Here is a 17,132-nt window from a genome sequence, read left to right as displayed (position 1 = left end):
CCATGACCTCCCACAAGTCTCCCTTTTCTTCTCAAAATCTTTAAGATGAGTTAGTGCTGTAGTGACCAGTAAGAGCTTCTTCTCTCTTTGGTCTTTTGATAATCCAGTGAGCACATCCCACTCTAACAATATATTTATGTCTTTACAACATTCCGAAATGGTCTCAGTTCCTCCTTGCAGCAACCATCTTAAGAACTAGCCCCAACTTCAGAGGACATGTTACTCATCACAATGTGTTCTTCCACTATAAAAAAAACAGGTGCCAGAGCACAGCGACCACGACATCCAGGAAAACATTGTAAGACGTGAACCGCGCCAGGGTAATTTCCAGTTGCATGGATCATGCTGCTAAGTATGATGACGGATGGATTCCATGGTGAATGCAAGAAAGTGCTCTTTAAAAACTAGGGACCATTAGACAGTTGTTTCTGTCTCCCACTTATTTGTATTCTTTCCTGAAGAAATGGGGTGTAAGGCGTGTCACTTCCTGTGGGATGGAGTGATTTGTGTCACCCCTTAAAGCAACATCAAATATGGCCTCCTTTGCCAAAACATATGTTTATGGTCACAGCAAAGACTCAATAGGAAATGACAGAATGGGCACCAGGAAGACCAGCGATGCCAGCTCTTTTATTCTCATACATCCATTCTTAATGCGTTATAAAAGAAAGCGCAGAACAAAAAACAAACATCTGATACTTATTTTCTACTTTTTATCATGCGTTTTATGCAGATATATCAGAACTATAACTTAGAAATTACGAAAAAATCTACAGATCCAATCATTTTATACTAAACGCCTAATTATATGGTCAGGCACATTATTCACATTATCGTCCTGTCCTTCACATGCACCACCTGTGCAGTCACTGAGCTTTAGTAGGAGTTGTCTGGCCCTTTCAAGACTTGAGACCTGTACAGCGGCCTTTTAAGGTGTCTCCATATGACAAGTATGAGCTGAACGAGAAATGCAGCACAAGCCACGGCCAGCAGCACAGCTGAAAAGGGAAAACAATTAGATAAGTGTCAATTGATGAAATAATACAGTCCATGAATCAATCAATCAACATTCAAGAAAAAACACAAATGCTTTTTTTCACATTCTTGGTCAGCAACTAAGAGAACAAACCAGTCTCGCCAAAGAACTGAGGACGGAGTTGCAGCAGTGACTCACCATATATATGCCATACTGTACATCTTGAGACAAAATATTGACAGAATTGACACTATGACTTTTAATATAAGGATTGAATGATTGCTGCTGTGGGTATTTTAGGCTGTTTCTAGTCCAAAGGGTAAATGAAAATGTTTAAAACAATGAAAGTGCATGCAAAAAAGGAAACAAGAATCTTGGCAACACTTTCTAAGTGCCAGGTCATTGTATAAATATAATAACAATTTCAAAAATCGTACACGGGGAGAGAGTCGGGAAGCGGGTTGAGATAAATCTAGGAAAGTGAAATGACAGCACACCTGGGGGTAGTGAAAGAGGGAGACTTTAGGTAGGTAAAGAGCAAATGAACACATTAACTCCAATGGAGCGTTCAATACTTAAAAAAAAAAAATAATAAGTCGCCTCCATCATGCATTGGACGGATACACCTCTTTCACTCAGAACATTGAGAACAAAATGCTAATCAGCAAGACAAACCTAAGCATAGGGAGTACAACTATCAAATCTTGGGCAGTCTTCAAAGATAGTCAACTGAGTCGCCCAATCATGAGCAAGGGACTGCACGAAGCCCATTCTAAGTATAAATTATGTGTTGGAAACAACAGGTCGTCCTACATACGGTTAAATCTATCTGTAGCCAAGACCTAAAAACAAAGCATGTGTATCTACATTTTGTTTCCATAACAAATGAACGTTTATTTCTAGCAGTTTCTCCTGGGGCTGAATCCTATCAGTCACTAAAACAACATGTGAAATGACAGTATAACTGGAAGGAACCTGTTCTAAAACTATTCTTTTAGAAATGCTTAATCAATTCTGAAATAGGAAGTTTTAGAAAATACATGCAAGGCAAACAAAGAAAAACTTAAAAAACATATTCATCAACACAATAAGGAAATTGCATAGGCTTCCCTAGAGGATGCATAGCTCCTATCGATCAAGCTCTGACTAAAACTGAGATCTTTCAAGGTATCCGAAGAGGCCAAGTTATCTACAAGTAGTTGGTACTAATCACATAACGATCAGCCTATAAGAAACACTAACCTTAACCTAACTACATTTAATGCTTCTCCTTTTCAGACAGGAACACTAACAAAGTCAAAGGAAAACACAAGAAAACGCTCACTTTCAGCCACAGAGACAAGAGTACGTATAAGCTGGCAAGCAGCGATATTGGCAATTGTAACAACATCAAGGCTCCAATCATGAACTTTCCTAGTACGATACTAAACACTGTCACCAAGGGGCTCATTTATGAGCTTTTGCAACACTGTTATGCCACCAGTGCGTCACTTTTTTGTGCCCTACTAGCGGCGTAAAAAATGTGCCCCATTGTGCCCTATTTACAAAGTGACGCATCTAGGCAGATGCGTCACTTTGTAAACCCCTGCGCCACATTATAATTGCGCCAGGTATAAAAAGCCTCGTAGAAGTGGTGCATTGAAATCTATAAGATTTCAGTGCGCCACTTCTAGGCTGCCATAGCGTCAAATCCTTACGCCTTCATCATGGCAGGCATAAGGGTGATGCAGTGCATTAAGGAAAGGCCTCGCCGACTCCTTGGTGGAGTTGCTTCATGCTTGCAACACAACTTCAGCAACGCATGACTTTTGTGCTGACAGATACGTCAGGATTCCTGACATATCTGTCTTCCCATGTGACATGGAGCACCGTACATTCAATGCGGCACATCCATCGTGTCGCACAGAGGGTGCAGTGAAAACTGTTGCATCGCTGTTTTGTCACAGTGATGCAATGGTTTTCATAAATGAAGCCTCAAATGTGATTTGTCCAAGCAAAAATATTTTATTTGTTCCTCGTTGGCGGAGCTAGTCACTTTATTTGTAAAATGTGCTTAAAGTGATTTTTGGTAAATTTGGATACGATAGCCAAGAAAATTGAAAAAATCTTCACTTTCCAAGTAACTTATTTATATCCTCCTTTGAGAAAGCGGCCTTACAAGACATATAGAAACTGAGAAATAAACACTAACAGTACATCGCCACTATTACAAAAGACAAACAGCATCTGTGAAAACTGGGTACGCACCTACACCAACTAAGTCCCAATTTGTATCTATCAAAGAGTATGTGTGGCGGGTTCTAAACCCGCAGTATCCTGTTGCTGTAGAGACTGCTGGGGCATTTTGGTGTTTCTTCGAAAGAATGGGAGACTCCTTGAATTCAATGCAGATTTATTGATATAACCACATTTTGTTAACCTTTATTTTCAAACAAAAAATCCTAATTATGCATCCTGGTCATAATTTGTAAAGTATCATAATATTTTATTGAAAAAAATAGCCAACTGCAAATATCTCACAATAACATATTACATTTCTCCAAGGGCAATCAACAACTGTTTCGGCCAGAATTGACTTTATCAAGGCAGGGCCTTTAATGTGAACAATCGTTGGTTACCTGTGAAGTAAACGTTGGGTAGTGCAAGAAGACAAAAAGAGGGAACTTGCATGTTTTATTTGAAAATAAATCTTATGTAATTTTGTTGTGTGATATCAATAAATCTGTAACTAACAGTATGTTGAGTGACATCTTTCTTACTGAAACTAAACTGCTCATAAGCCTTAGTCACCTGTGTGATTCTCTGATGATCTTTCGCTCTTGTGCTTCTACCCCGTGGCCACTGTGTGGCGCTTTTCCCCACTGACTTATAGATTGTAAACTAAATATTTTCCTGATCCTGTGTCTTGATGCCACCCTGTTCTGCCATTACTCGCTGGACCAAAACACTGCTGTGCGAAAGCACTAGCCATTTTTGTAAACCAATGATACAGCCTCAAGGGTGATTGGGCACTTATTCCAACTAGACACTTTAAGTTGGCAGTCCACAAAGCTCATTTACCCCTTCCGGCAAGATATAAGAATTTAGAGATGGCCAACTCTATTCACAAGGCTCCTTCCCTCTTCTTTACTGTTACCTTATTTTTTCCATCTTCTTTATTTCTTTTACACTGCCCACCTCAGCATTTTGATGCAACCATAGAGTGTCATAGCATATTATTTAAGCAATAAATAATGTTACTCTCCAAAGGGTTTATCCAATCCCTCCTTGGTTGCAGAGTGTTGCATCAGCCAAACTTTTAACCCGAAGGGAGCAGCACCCCTTGATACCTGCCAAGTAATCGGACACCAAGGTGATAATGGCAGAATTGCAGGTAGACTAAGCAAACAAGCAAATTAAGTAATACCATCAATTTTAAGAAAGTGGAAGACTTTAGGTGAGCTCTGGGGAAAACAAACATATAGCTCTCATACTTATGGGGCTCAAAGGAACCTTTGCTCCTCCCAATAAGTATATTGTTTTTCTCTCTCTTTATTTGTGTACATTGAATGGGAGGTTCCTATTGGTGTCAGACCCAGCCTACTCCTCCTCCAGACCCCGCACAACTTACTTCCACATGCTGGGTGGAGATCTCAATACGCCTTCACGATTTGTTTGGAACTTATCACTGAAGAGGAACTTTACAGTAAGTGCAATTTCAGTTTCTACAAGACTCTCGGGAATAAATAAAGAGCACACATACATCTTAACAATGATCATAGATCAAGGGTAAGTTGCGCCTAATTTGTTGGCCAGTGAGGCTCAATAATGGTATCCATAAAGAACTGAAGAAATCGACTCACTGAAGTAGTGTAATAAAATAGAACAACATATATTGTAGACTAATAATCAAAGCCCATTTCCTCTCAATTTCAGGAATAAGCTACATCAAGCATAGTTTCTCTAATGAACCGGCCACTGCAGAAGTTTTCCTGATCCAACATCATCACAAGAATGACATTTACATTTATGTGGAACTTTTACTACTTCCACCAAAAAACAAAAACAACCAACGTGACCATTAATTTTAATAAAAAATTATTTGTACCTAAAAAGATGTTGTTGCGTCCTGGATCTGATGATACAAAGTGCTTGTTAAGGCTTCCAGATAATGAGACAATTACCACTGGATATATAGTGAGGGTGTAACGCACATACTCGTCGAAGACAAAGTTTTCAAGAATAAAACTTCGATGGGAAAAAATGTAACAGGAAACAACAAATTAAAATACGGCAACCAGTGACAAGATGCAAAAAAACTTACATTGGCTCAAATAGGAAGTAACATCACTGGTGTATGACTCAGTTTTCTTTTCAAACACAGACAGACACATCAAGATGGAGCATGGCTATTGTTAAATGAAATGCATAACCCAAAATTGATGTTTTCAACATGATGCCATCTTTTTACCAAAAATGCTAAATCATAGACAACTGTTGGAGAAGCAACTACGAAAGCAAAAACAAGCAGCAGCTTTTTCCTAGACGTTTGAACGAAACTGACGAGCACTATCAACATGTATTTTGATTACCTGAATTCTTTTAACCAATATTGTTCAATTGGTTTTTCATTTTCTTCCACCATAGTGTCTTTCCACCTTTCGCATCACATTCTGTACTAAGGGTCACTATCCTTAAACAACAGGAAAGTATTGTAGTTGTTTCTGCCATTTATACATATCACAAGCTTTCGTCACCAACATCCATTGTTCACTGTGCATGAAGCGCTATAGCTCAGGTGCTACAAAATGGTACTTCACCCACACATAAATGGCGGACAACCTTAGGAGTAGAATCACAGGCGTGTTCTCTTACCTTTATAAACAAGACAGGTCCATGAGAACAGGGGAAGGGTAAGAGCTGCCCCCTCTTTGAAAAGTAGAATGCAAGAAATGAGGAATTTAAATGCATATGTGTTAACTCAGAGCAGGGACACCTTGACTAGAATCTGTGCTAGTTATAGGTTAGACATGCACTGGAAGTAGTTTGGTTTATGAACTAAATTAAAGTAAAAAGGTCTGCCACAAAGCATGAGTAATCACTTAAAATGTGCCCAACGATCAGTCTTCGTGTTCATTTTGCAAGCAATTATCATAATTGATGTACTTAGGAGAAGTTTCATTAAGATTCACACCAATACCAAGTAATTCACACTAAAACCACAAACTTTCATTAGATCAAGAACAGCGTCAGAATAATCACACGAGTAGCTTAAGCAAGAATGAACACTTCCTCGTTTACATAATTATGACATTAAGGTTAATTCTATGAAGTAAATACTGTGTATATGATTGTGTTCATTTTGATATTATAATGATCTTTTTTTTGAGCAACTTGGTGACACATCTGTTATACACCTGCATGATGGGTATCCACACATAAATAGCTTTTTACAGCGTGGTAACTATATGGGCATTTTTATCACCTTCGTTAAGTTTTTTCATCTTCGTTACGTTTTTCATAAGCCTATGTTTAATTAGGAATAAGCCAGGTTGAAATATACTGAATTGCCGGATCACGTGATCGCGTTTATCTCTTCTAATAAGGTCCGCAGAGTCTGTTCTCAGTGTTGTTAATTCTGTCGTATACGTCATCACGCCGACGTTAAAAACAGGAAGTTTACTCTCGGTTCTGCATCTTCAACGTAACGCGTTTACTCGACTCAATTTACCACGGAACTTGCTGCCGATGCATTCTGGTAAGCAGCATTCACGCGTCTTTGTGATACATCGAGGCCTGATTTCTCATTCAATATATGTATTTGTCAGGTAACACAGAGCCTTTTATTTATTTTAGGCAGCTTCGATACGCTTTATACAGACGGTCGTATCTGACAAGTAAAACGGAGTCCTTCCATTCATTGAAGGCTGCTTTGAAACGTCCCATTTAAACGGTTATATTTGACATATCTTGCTCCTTTATAAGGTGAGCTATGATTTAAACGTATTGGTGAATTGCTGAGTATTTCCTTTTTTAAAAAAAACAGTCACAACTATTATGGTTTTTCAATTTTTAGGTACCCCACACTGGGTAAAAGATAGAACCGTGACTATTATTGCAAATAAAACCGGCAGGTATGTAGGAGTTAATCACAGTGGTTTTCCTAGAATAATTTCAATTGTAGTGGTTCTGGTGTGTTAGGGTCATATTTTTTCAGCGTTGTGTCTTCTCTTATAGTGTTTGGATCACGTGGAATCTAGATTACTAGTGCCGCAAACGTCAGGTATCACCAATAATTTTGAATGTGTTTCGATCACTGTGGTGGGGAGCACATATATTCACATATCACAATAGTATTTCATATCATACTTGATCCTAATTGTGCAAACTTTGAAAATGATCTCCTTTTTCTTTTTACAGCATACCCCTGACGAAGGGACCTAGTGTCCCAAAATGCATTGGGTGTTATATTAATGTTTTTTCTGTTTAGAAAACATGTAATTTTGTCAATCTTAACTTGTTTGTGTAAAGTATTGAAAAGTATGAAAATATATTTACATTGAAATGTATATTTTGTTTGGAAATTGTTCTGAGTAAAAATAGAATTGAACGTAAGAAAAGTTCATTTGCAGTGCAGATTGCAGTCCTAGCCATTCCTAAGGTCTAGGCCACTCATTAGATTACAATTCATATGCTCGCAGGCACATTTGCAACACTGCACGCATACTGGAATACTCTGATTATAAGTGTGCGCTCACCACCTACATATACACTACTTATATCTTACATATACACTACTTATAGCTTAGACATGCACTGGAAGTAGTTTGGTTTATGAACTAAATTAAAGTAAAAAGGTCTGCCACAAAGCATGAGTAATCACTTAAAAATTGCCCAACGATCAGTCTTCGTGTTCATTTTGCAAGCAATTGATTTGATATATCTGGAGAGCTGCAAGTAAATGTATCGATTAGAGAGAGGAGGCTGAAGTAATGACCAGGAGACTTAATAAAGATGTAGATTTCTTCTTTATTTGGCAACCCCGAGCGAGGCCCAGGCAAGCAGCAATGTCACCAGCTCCAATGCATCTCCCTAACATTCTAACACACATTAATAAGTACTGAGAACACTCTACGTGTTCTGATTCTTAATTCCACAGAACCAGGACAATTCTTCCAAAGAGAAATACAAAAAAAAAACAATACTACACATCCCCCTTCTTACAGAAAAACATTTCATATCCCAGGTAAGTGGCTTTTTTTCCAGCAAACTTACATTCACTCATTTCAGCAGCTAAACCTTTCATACAAAGAATGTCGAGTACTTTCCTTAAAATTTCATCGTGATGCTGTTTAGTTTTACGCATAATCAAGATGTCATCTTAAAAATGTCACCTCTTTTAAGTCACTGAAAAGTTCAAACATAAGCCTTTGGAAGAAGGCTGCTGCAGATGCTAAACCAAATGACATACGTTTGGATTGGAAGCATCCAAAGGGTGCAAGATGTTTACTTTTTTATCCAATACAACCTGGTGATAAGCAGCAGACATGTCTAAAGTGGAGCACCATTTGTCATTTCTAGTTAAAGTTAACATTTCGTCAATGCGTGGGAGAGGAAACTGATCCACGATGATGTTATCATTGAGACCTCTCAAATTCACACATAGATGCACCTTGCCATTGGCACGTCTGGCTACAACTAATGGAGATACCCATTCAGAGGCTTCTATGGGCTCTATAATACTAGAATCCTGCAATTATTTAATTCTGACTTAACTTCATCTCTAACAATGAAGGGAATGTTGCGTGCTTTGTGAATTTTAGGTGTGGCTTCCTGTTTTAACCTAATAATATGAGCGAAACCCTTCAATTTTTCGATTTTGCCATTGCGGACAGCTGGAAATTCATGTAAGACCCAGTTCTTAGTGTTTTCTCTGGACTGCTGGGATCTAGGATAATCTCAAGTTTTTTCTGATCCTTCCAGACCAAAACTGAGGGTCCCTCTTTAGCCACGTACAACTTACATAATGCATGTCTACCCTTGAATCTGAAAACAAGTTGCCTAAAACCAATGACATCAATCTTCTCCCCAGTGTAGTTCACGAGGTTGTTGACCCTTACAACACAGAGATCTGAGTACCTGTACCTTAGCCCCTCCTCTAATCCCAACCCTCTCTCCTAGTGGACCTCGCCTTTACTGACCGTCCTCTTTTCTGCCACCCCTTGTCCCACTGCTGAGAGGGCATAGTGAGTGTTTGTTGCCCCTCCCCCTACATGGAAATGCCCCTCCTGCTCTTTTCTCAGAAAAGTAGGGTACAAGTCTGTGATGCCAATGGTGGTCCAGTCAGCGTTCCCCTCGAGTCTGAGGATGTGAAGGAGTTGGCCTAACGGCTAGGGCGGTCGACCTTGAATCTGGGGAACCGGGTTCGAGTCTCGGCAAGGACGCTGAACATCCCCCGATTCTGGGCAAATCACTTCATCTCCCCATGCCTAACAAAAATGAATGTGTCCTCATGTAACGCAACTGGTGCTATGTAAAGTGCTTTGATACCCGATACCGGGTCAAGTTCGAGCTATGTAAAAATCCGTATTAAAAAAAAAATGTGAAGAGGTAAAGAAATTAAGGGAATTGAAAACCTAGGACAGCGCCAATACCCGCTCGTACTCTCTCTTTTCCCAACCATGGGAACTGGCACAAGTGGAGTAGCGTGTGTGGGAGGCAACTCTCATATCCTCCAAAACACACTGCTGCCCAACCCCAAGAGCTGACAAATCCATCATAGGGGAACAATTGCATAGCGACAGTGTCACAGTGTGCTCCCAGGCAGTGTGGTTCAAGGATTCCAAAGCCAGAAATCCAAACCTCTTATGAAGCCTTGGTACTGGAACAGCTTTCATCCAACAGACCCCCTTTGTGTACCGAGGCAACCAACATTGTCAGTATGGCAGTGAAATGGTGAACAGTACACTTCACAAAATGTGTAAGATAACAAGTCAGTGAATCAAAAGCAAACTATGAACATACTACTCACGCAAAAATGTTGTTAACCCAGTGTCGCCTTACTATCAAAAAATGTGAAGGGCTCAAGGTGTGATATCAGCCAAAAGATTTTTGCCCTGATCCTTGATTTGTTCAACGAGATTGAGGATCCAAAAAGCAAGGATAAGAGATGGGGCTCTCACCAACCATTCCCTAGACATAATTCACAAGGCTGGACACGTATGGTGATTACTTTAGATCTGTCAATAACTCTGCAAGGGTCACTTACATACGTTGAACTTCCCCTTTGTTCTGGATGAGACTTCAAAAACAACTATGAGCCTATATTTTACAAATATCAATCAATAAGTTTATTTGATCATAAAAAAAATCATAAAAGCACATCAACATCAACAGTATACAAAACTCATAGAAATACAAACCCAGATTAAAAGATGATAAACATAATAAAAATAGCCTAAATATATATCCAACAGTTTAAAACAGTAGAGACTGCCTACAACGCAGAGTAAATTTGAGAAATGTTGCAATGCATGCACAAACCTCAGGGAAACAGAGCATCTGTAAATATAATAACGCAGGAATACATCTGGTCAATGTGGCACTCCGGAGTGGCGAGATTAAAAACCTTTTGGTGTAAATACGATAAATACAATGTTTGCCAGGGTTTCTGGAGAGTTCTCAACACAAAGACAGGTAAGGATAGCAGATGAATTAAATTGACCCAAGCAAAAGCAAAGCTGGCATCTAATGGTTCCAAACCTAAATCTAGGCAGGATTAACTTATCCCACGTGTTGGTCACCATGTCGATGTACGGCTCCAAACGTTGTGTTGTTTGAATCAACATATAATCTTTATTTGCGGGTTTCTGAAGTTCAACCTTCCCTATTTCCCCTTGCCTGGCCTCCATAAAATGTATTTTAAGCCAGTGTTTATTCATTGCAGATAACAATTACGGGTTTAAGAAGAAAGAGGGCCAACTAGCTTAGTGCAAACATCCTTGGTATAGCATAACCAATGGATTCAGAGGCCCCTACACAGGATAAGCAGTCCGTTATAATCTCCTTGTTATAAACAACCTCAGGATGGCACCAAAAGGAACATTAAGGGGTAAAGTTCATATCATCCTCGACACAAAATAACCCAAGTTCCTAATGGACTGCATAGGTTGGTGATCTGGCTTAGAGATCCAGAATGTGACTGCATACTTTTGTTTTCCTCACCCTGCAGACATCTGACAACCTTATAACCCCACACACCAGATCGATAAGTTAGAGTTGGTAAGCATTTTCTTTTATAAATTTCAATAAGTGGCACTATAAGCTTTTTATCAGTTTTGGGAGCAAGGTTAAATAAAAAAACAACAGAACTGCAAAACTTCAACCTTGCCTCCTGAAAATCTAAAGTAACCCCCAAAAAAGGACATTTGTGTATTCTTGCAATTGGGGAATAATGTAGTGTGATACACAGTGGCCTAAGGTTCCTAGGGATACAGACCATTTCAAAGGTTTGGGTTAGGTTGGTGGCCATGCCTAGACCGTCTATAAAGCTAACAAAAGCGTGTAGAGGGGTTTGGAGCCAGTTGGATGTTCTAGATAGTAATACAGCATCATCCCCATGTAACAGGAAATGTGACACTACCCTTCAAAGTTGACATGCTCCTGCTCTTGCTAACAAGGGCCCGAGTCTATCCCATTGATGTATTCGGGAATTAAGATGGGCACAAAGACATAGCCCTTTTGAACTTTTTGTCCCAGAATAAAGGACTCTAAGCATTTGCCGTTTGCCTAGTATCTTACAGAGGCCTTAAAATCAAGATGGAAAGCTTGTAAAAAAGGAACCAAACCACTATCAACCCCCATCGACTCTAATATGGCCCACAATTTGGATCTGACTACACTGTACGCACAGGAGTGAACCTTAAAGGCTAGATAAATGGGACTGCATTTGGCAATCATGTATATACATATCAGGAGGTGCTGGTCAAGACACTGCACCAATGTACCTAATCCGAACCTAAATCCCTACTGCACTCTGGATATTATATGATTGTCGGGCACCCAAGATGTTAATCTATTAAGAATAGCCTTATCTAGGACTTTCACTGTAGAATCTAACAGGGAAATTGGCCTATAGCCACTGAATCCGGTTCAGGAAGCCAAATTAGCATTGTTTGCCCACAGAGCCACCTCGAGTTTATAGAGGCCCATGGGCACCCTATCTGGACCTGGGATTTTATTTGCAAATCTAGAAAAGATAGCCACAGGAACCTCCTCCAGAGAAAATTCAGTTTCAATGAATAACATGGGACAGTATTTATTTGATACTAACCTTCTCTTTAAAACATAAAAAGGTATAATTGTAAAGAATAAATAAAACATTAGCAGAGGCGAGTAGTGGAAACGTGAACAGGTAGTAAATACCTAAAGTTTCCGTGTGAGGTTGTGTCTAGCCCTGTTATGTATATGGGGACGCTTATTGTGGAAAGCAGAGAAAGCAGAGAACCATAATCTACCTACTCGCCGTGAGGGGAACGGCTCGCAGAGGTGCTGCGGGGCTGAACATCCAAGGAGTAACACCGCCGTGAGGGAAACGGCCTGATCAAACTCCATTTCCCAGCATTCCCCACTGCAGCGCACGCTGATGACGACGCTATTCAGCGCCGGTTTGCTTTAAATCCCAGCAGGCGCTCACGCAGCGCGGGACGCTTATTGTGGAAAGCAGAGAAAGCAGAGAACCATAATCTACCTACTCGCCGTGAGGGGAACGGCTCGCAGAGGTGCTGCGGGGCTGAACATCCAAGGAGTAACACCGCCGTGAGGGAAACGGCCTGATCAAACTCCATTTCCCAGCATTCCCCACTGCAGCGCACGCTGATGACGACGCTATTCAGCGCCGGTTTGCTTTAAATCCCAGCAGGCGCTCACGCAGCGCGGGACGCTTATTGTGGAAAGCAGAGAAAGCAGAGAACCATAATCTACCTACTCGCCGTGAGGGGAACGGCTCGCAGAGGTGCTGTGGGGCTGAACATCCAAGGAGTAACACCGCCGTGAGGGAAACGGCCTGATCAAACTCCATTTCCCAGCATTCCCCACTGCAGCGCACGCTGATGACGACGCTATTCAGCGCCGGTTTAGTTTAAATCCCAGCAGGCGCTCACGCATCGCGGGACGCTTATTGTGGAAAGCAGAGAAAGCAGAGAACCATAATCTACCTACTCGCCGTGAGGGGAACGGCTCGCAGAGGTGCTGCGGGGCTGAACATCCAAGGAGTAACACCGCCGTGAGGGAAACGGCCTGATCAAACTCCATTTCCCAGCATTCCCCACTGCAGCGCACGCTGATGACGACGCTATTCAGCGCCGGTTTGCTTTAAATCCCAGCAGGCGCTCACGCAGCGCGGGACGCTTATTGTGGAAAGCAGAGAAAGCAGAGAACCATAATCTACCTACTCGCCGTGAGGGGAACGGCTCGCAGAGGTGCTGCGGGGCTGAACATCCAAGGAGTAACACCGCCGTGAGGGAAACGGCCTGATCAAACTCCATTTCCCAGCATTCCCCACTGCAGCGCACGCTGATGACGACGCTAATCAGCGCCGGTTTGCTTTAAATCCCAGCAGGCGCTCACGCAGCGCGGGACGCGCGCGGGCAGCGCCCGGGCGAAGCCCGGGCCAAGGGCGGGCCCGTCCTTGCCCGTCTGTGCCCGTGTGAGACCGGACCGGACCACCCATCGTGGTTTTTCATTACACCTTCCCATCACGATCTTCCCGCAAGGATTGGTGCACATCCGCAGGTAATTGCCACTCATTTCTGAAACACTAACTGAGCCGAACTATTTTAATCACATCTATCAGACTGTGGGCAAAGTAAACGCCTTTAGATATTGTTTAAAATCATCCTTGATTATGGGCAAAAGGAAAGCATTGAGCTGCGAACCAACAGAGGGAATGGACACAAAGAAGCCAAAAAAGCAATCTCTACTAACATATTTGACCGGGGCAATGGGGGCAATTGAAAAACAAATCTCCTCAGTAGAACAATCATTAGCAGCGGGTACTCTGGTGAATGAAGAAGTCAGAGAGGGGGATGATCAACTTACTCTTATTAACCCCATTACCTCGACTGTGAGCCCAGATATTGGAATACCAGTTAACGGGTGTGTTCAAAATATTACAAATGATATAATAGTACACAACCACAGCGATTTAAACACAGTACAACAAGATAAGGGTAAAACCATGATCAAGAAACAGTTAGGGAAACAAGGTAAAGGCACAAAAGAGGTTAGTCAATCTAGGCCACATAGAGGTAAGGATATTTTTGGAAAGAAAAAAACCCAAGACAGGGCTAAAAGCTCAACACAATTTCCCGCTACACCCCATATAGCAATAAATAACCCCAAACAACATAATAAGGGGATTGAACCGGAATGTATCCTCTCTTCTATAAAAACCCTTGATGCTTTCGTTAGAGAAGCAGTCGAGACGATCGGTTCTAGACTAGATCAGATTGAGTCCCAGGTCGCGAAACTCCTTTCGCGTAAAGAAGACATAACAATCTCATCCCCCAGCTTTAGGCCCACTAGTAATAGCGCGAATAACACCAGGAAACCTCGAACCCCTCCTTCCCACATTGACACACTTGGAGAGACTCCCACAACCGAGAGTATCAAACAGCCTAGGGTAACAAAGACACCACATAATACAGGCCCGTCGTCTCATACAGTCTCTAATAGACACTCCTCTTCTGCTATTAATCCAACATCTGTAAAGGCATCCCATTCTTTACATCTTGATCTTCCACCAGCATGTACTCCCTATACAGTGATTTTGGGCAATGTTCCCCATCTAGGCCAAAACGATCAGGAGAGCAACGAATCATTAAGGAACAAAGCTCTACATTGGTTGGGAGACAGAGTGGGTGACACTAACAGCCTGTTCGAAGAATTCAAGATGATACGCAGAATAGGATGGATAGGAAGATCAAGGAAATTTTTCATGGGCGACTGCTTGATACTGACTTTCAGATCCCCTTGGTTAGTTAGGAAAATTTTGGGGTTTGCGCCCAAAAACACATTCGACAAAGGGATCAAGATTCTTCCCCTAGGCTTTTTCTATCGCCCTCCCTCCGAACAAATGAACTCGGTTCATCACCAACTCTCGCTGAACCAAAAATTTAACATCCCCGTCTGTAATCGTTTTGGCGTACTTACCTCTCTAGATGATCAAGATTGACTTTCTCTAAAGCCATTAAATAGAGTTAGGAGTCTAGCCGGGAACCCCGACATCTGCTTGCTTCCCCATCCTCAAACGAGCTCTCCTGAGATTGAGACCGATTTAGTAACTAGAGTCGCTGACACCGAGAGGCAGCCACAGCATAAGTTAGCGCAGGAGGATATACACGTTACAGTCTGCAATAATAAAATCAACCCGAATCCTTCTACAGAGGAGACAGAGGCCCCAAGACTAGCTGACCTTCCACTTATAATACCTAGGAAAGAGGAAGGATACATTAACATCACATACTGGAATATTTGGGGCTTATACTCTAAAATTCACAACGACCTTTTCACTGATTTTGCTAAAAATTCGGACATTTTATGTCTGCAGGAGACTTGGTCGGTAAGCGCAATTAATATCAACGGCTTCAAAACTTTTCATATTCCAGCCTCTCCCTCCTCTCATGGAAGACCAAAGGGAGGCCTATGTATATATTTATCCAACCTTGTGGTAATAAAAAAAGTCAAACCAAAATGTTCAAACCCTCATTTTCAAATACTCACTCTCACATTGGATAGGAATGACGTTCTAATACTTGTCAATTTCTATAACAACATCCCAAAAGAGAACGAACTTAAAGTTATTGACCACCTCAGACAAGTTGTTCATGACATTCAGCTGGTCAACTCAGGTGACGCCCAAATCATCTGGGGAGGGGATTTTAACGTTAATTTGTGCCCTAATAATAATAATAGGATCTGTGGTATGATTGACGAGGACAATTATAATCTTACACACTTTCCCCACAATATATTGGGGGGTGCTCTGAATGAAACCTTATTTATGCTGAACCTGAGATTCGCAAATGAACTGGTGATCCCCCCAACTGCATTCTCACCCACCTATAATGGGAGAGGAACAGGCTCTGTAATAGATTATATTCTGACATCAAATAATCTTGAAAACAGGGTAAAGCAATTTACCACCCACAAGATCGCTATTAGCGACCACTTCCCACAGACCGTAGTTATCATGAGGAAAAGTTCCAATTCCCCCACTAAACGTAAAACAAATACATTCCGTCACCTTTGTCCCAATCTTGCTATTGATAGTCTGAATGGTTTCTCTTTAAAATGGGAACTAGTAGACCAAGAAACCATTACTTCTTCAGTCGTGACTAAGGCCCTACCCCATATCATGTCCTGTCTGGAAGAGAATTCTCCTCCATCGACTATCTTAGACAGTTTCATCTCCATTACAACTATTATAAAAAATACACTGTTTGTAACCAAGAAAAATACTGACCCTAAGAAAACCAAATGGTTCGACAAAAACTGCACAAATGCCTATCGCACCCTAAAAAGAGCGATCCATAATAGGGACAAAGACGGACTAGCTGTCCAGCAAGCAAGGAAAAGATACAATCAGGCTATCGCAACCAGGAAAAAGGTAATAAAAGAATCACTGTGGGAAGATCTACACAGGGCAAGCAGCCAGAATGATGTTAAAACATTCTGGAAAGTAATTAGGTCCCCGTTTCTTTCAACGGACAATCAACCTTCAATAGAAATAGCGATAGACGAGGCCCAATGGGTGAATCACTTTACAAGAATTTTTGGCGACTCAGAGCCGAGAAATAGTTCTGCCACAAATTCGCCACTGCAATATGAAGTTCCTATTCCCCATACCATTGAGCTATCTTTTTCACTTGAGGAAGTCCTGGTTGCACTAAATGAAAGCAAAGGCTCTAAGGCCCCTGGTCCTGATGGGGTCCCGGTAGACATCTATAAATATAACACAGATCTCTGGGCACCAATACTAACCCGTGTTCTCAACGCAACCTCCTCACAGGGCCTCATTAATAGTTGGACGGAATCCATCATGGTCCCTATTTACAAAAAGGGTAATAGACAGGATCCTTCCTGCTACAGACCAATCTCACTCCTGGATTCGCTAGGA

At 41.4% G+C, this 17,132-nt stretch overlaps 1 protein-coding gene across 1 annotated transcript in view; it reads right to left on the bottom strand.

The window, feature by feature from the left end:
* Positions 1-777: 777 nt before the first annotated feature.
* LOC146834774 (uncharacterized) overlaps positions 778-17,132 on the bottom strand; it is a 57,165-nt gene continuing 40,810 nt past the window's right edge. The window contains exons 4-5 of the mRNA XM_085600141.1: positions 5,064-5,203; positions 778-998 (exon numbers count right to left, since the gene is read on the bottom strand). Of these exons, the coding sequence (XP_085456267.1) occupies positions 877-998; positions 5,064-5,203 (262 nt within the window). The 3' untranslated portion in view covers positions 778-876. The remainder of the gene's footprint in view (positions 999-5,063; positions 5,204-17,132) is intronic.

The sequence above is a fragment of the Triturus cristatus genome, chromosome 4_2 (genome assembly GCF_964204655.1).
Source record: "Triturus cristatus chromosome 4_2, aTriCri1.1, whole genome shotgun sequence".
In the NCBI taxonomy this organism is placed as follows: Eukaryota; Metazoa; Chordata; class Amphibia; order Caudata; family Salamandridae; genus Triturus; species Triturus cristatus.
Note: the sequence above shows the minus strand (reverse complement) of the source record. Positions and strands in the feature narration are given on the sequence as shown.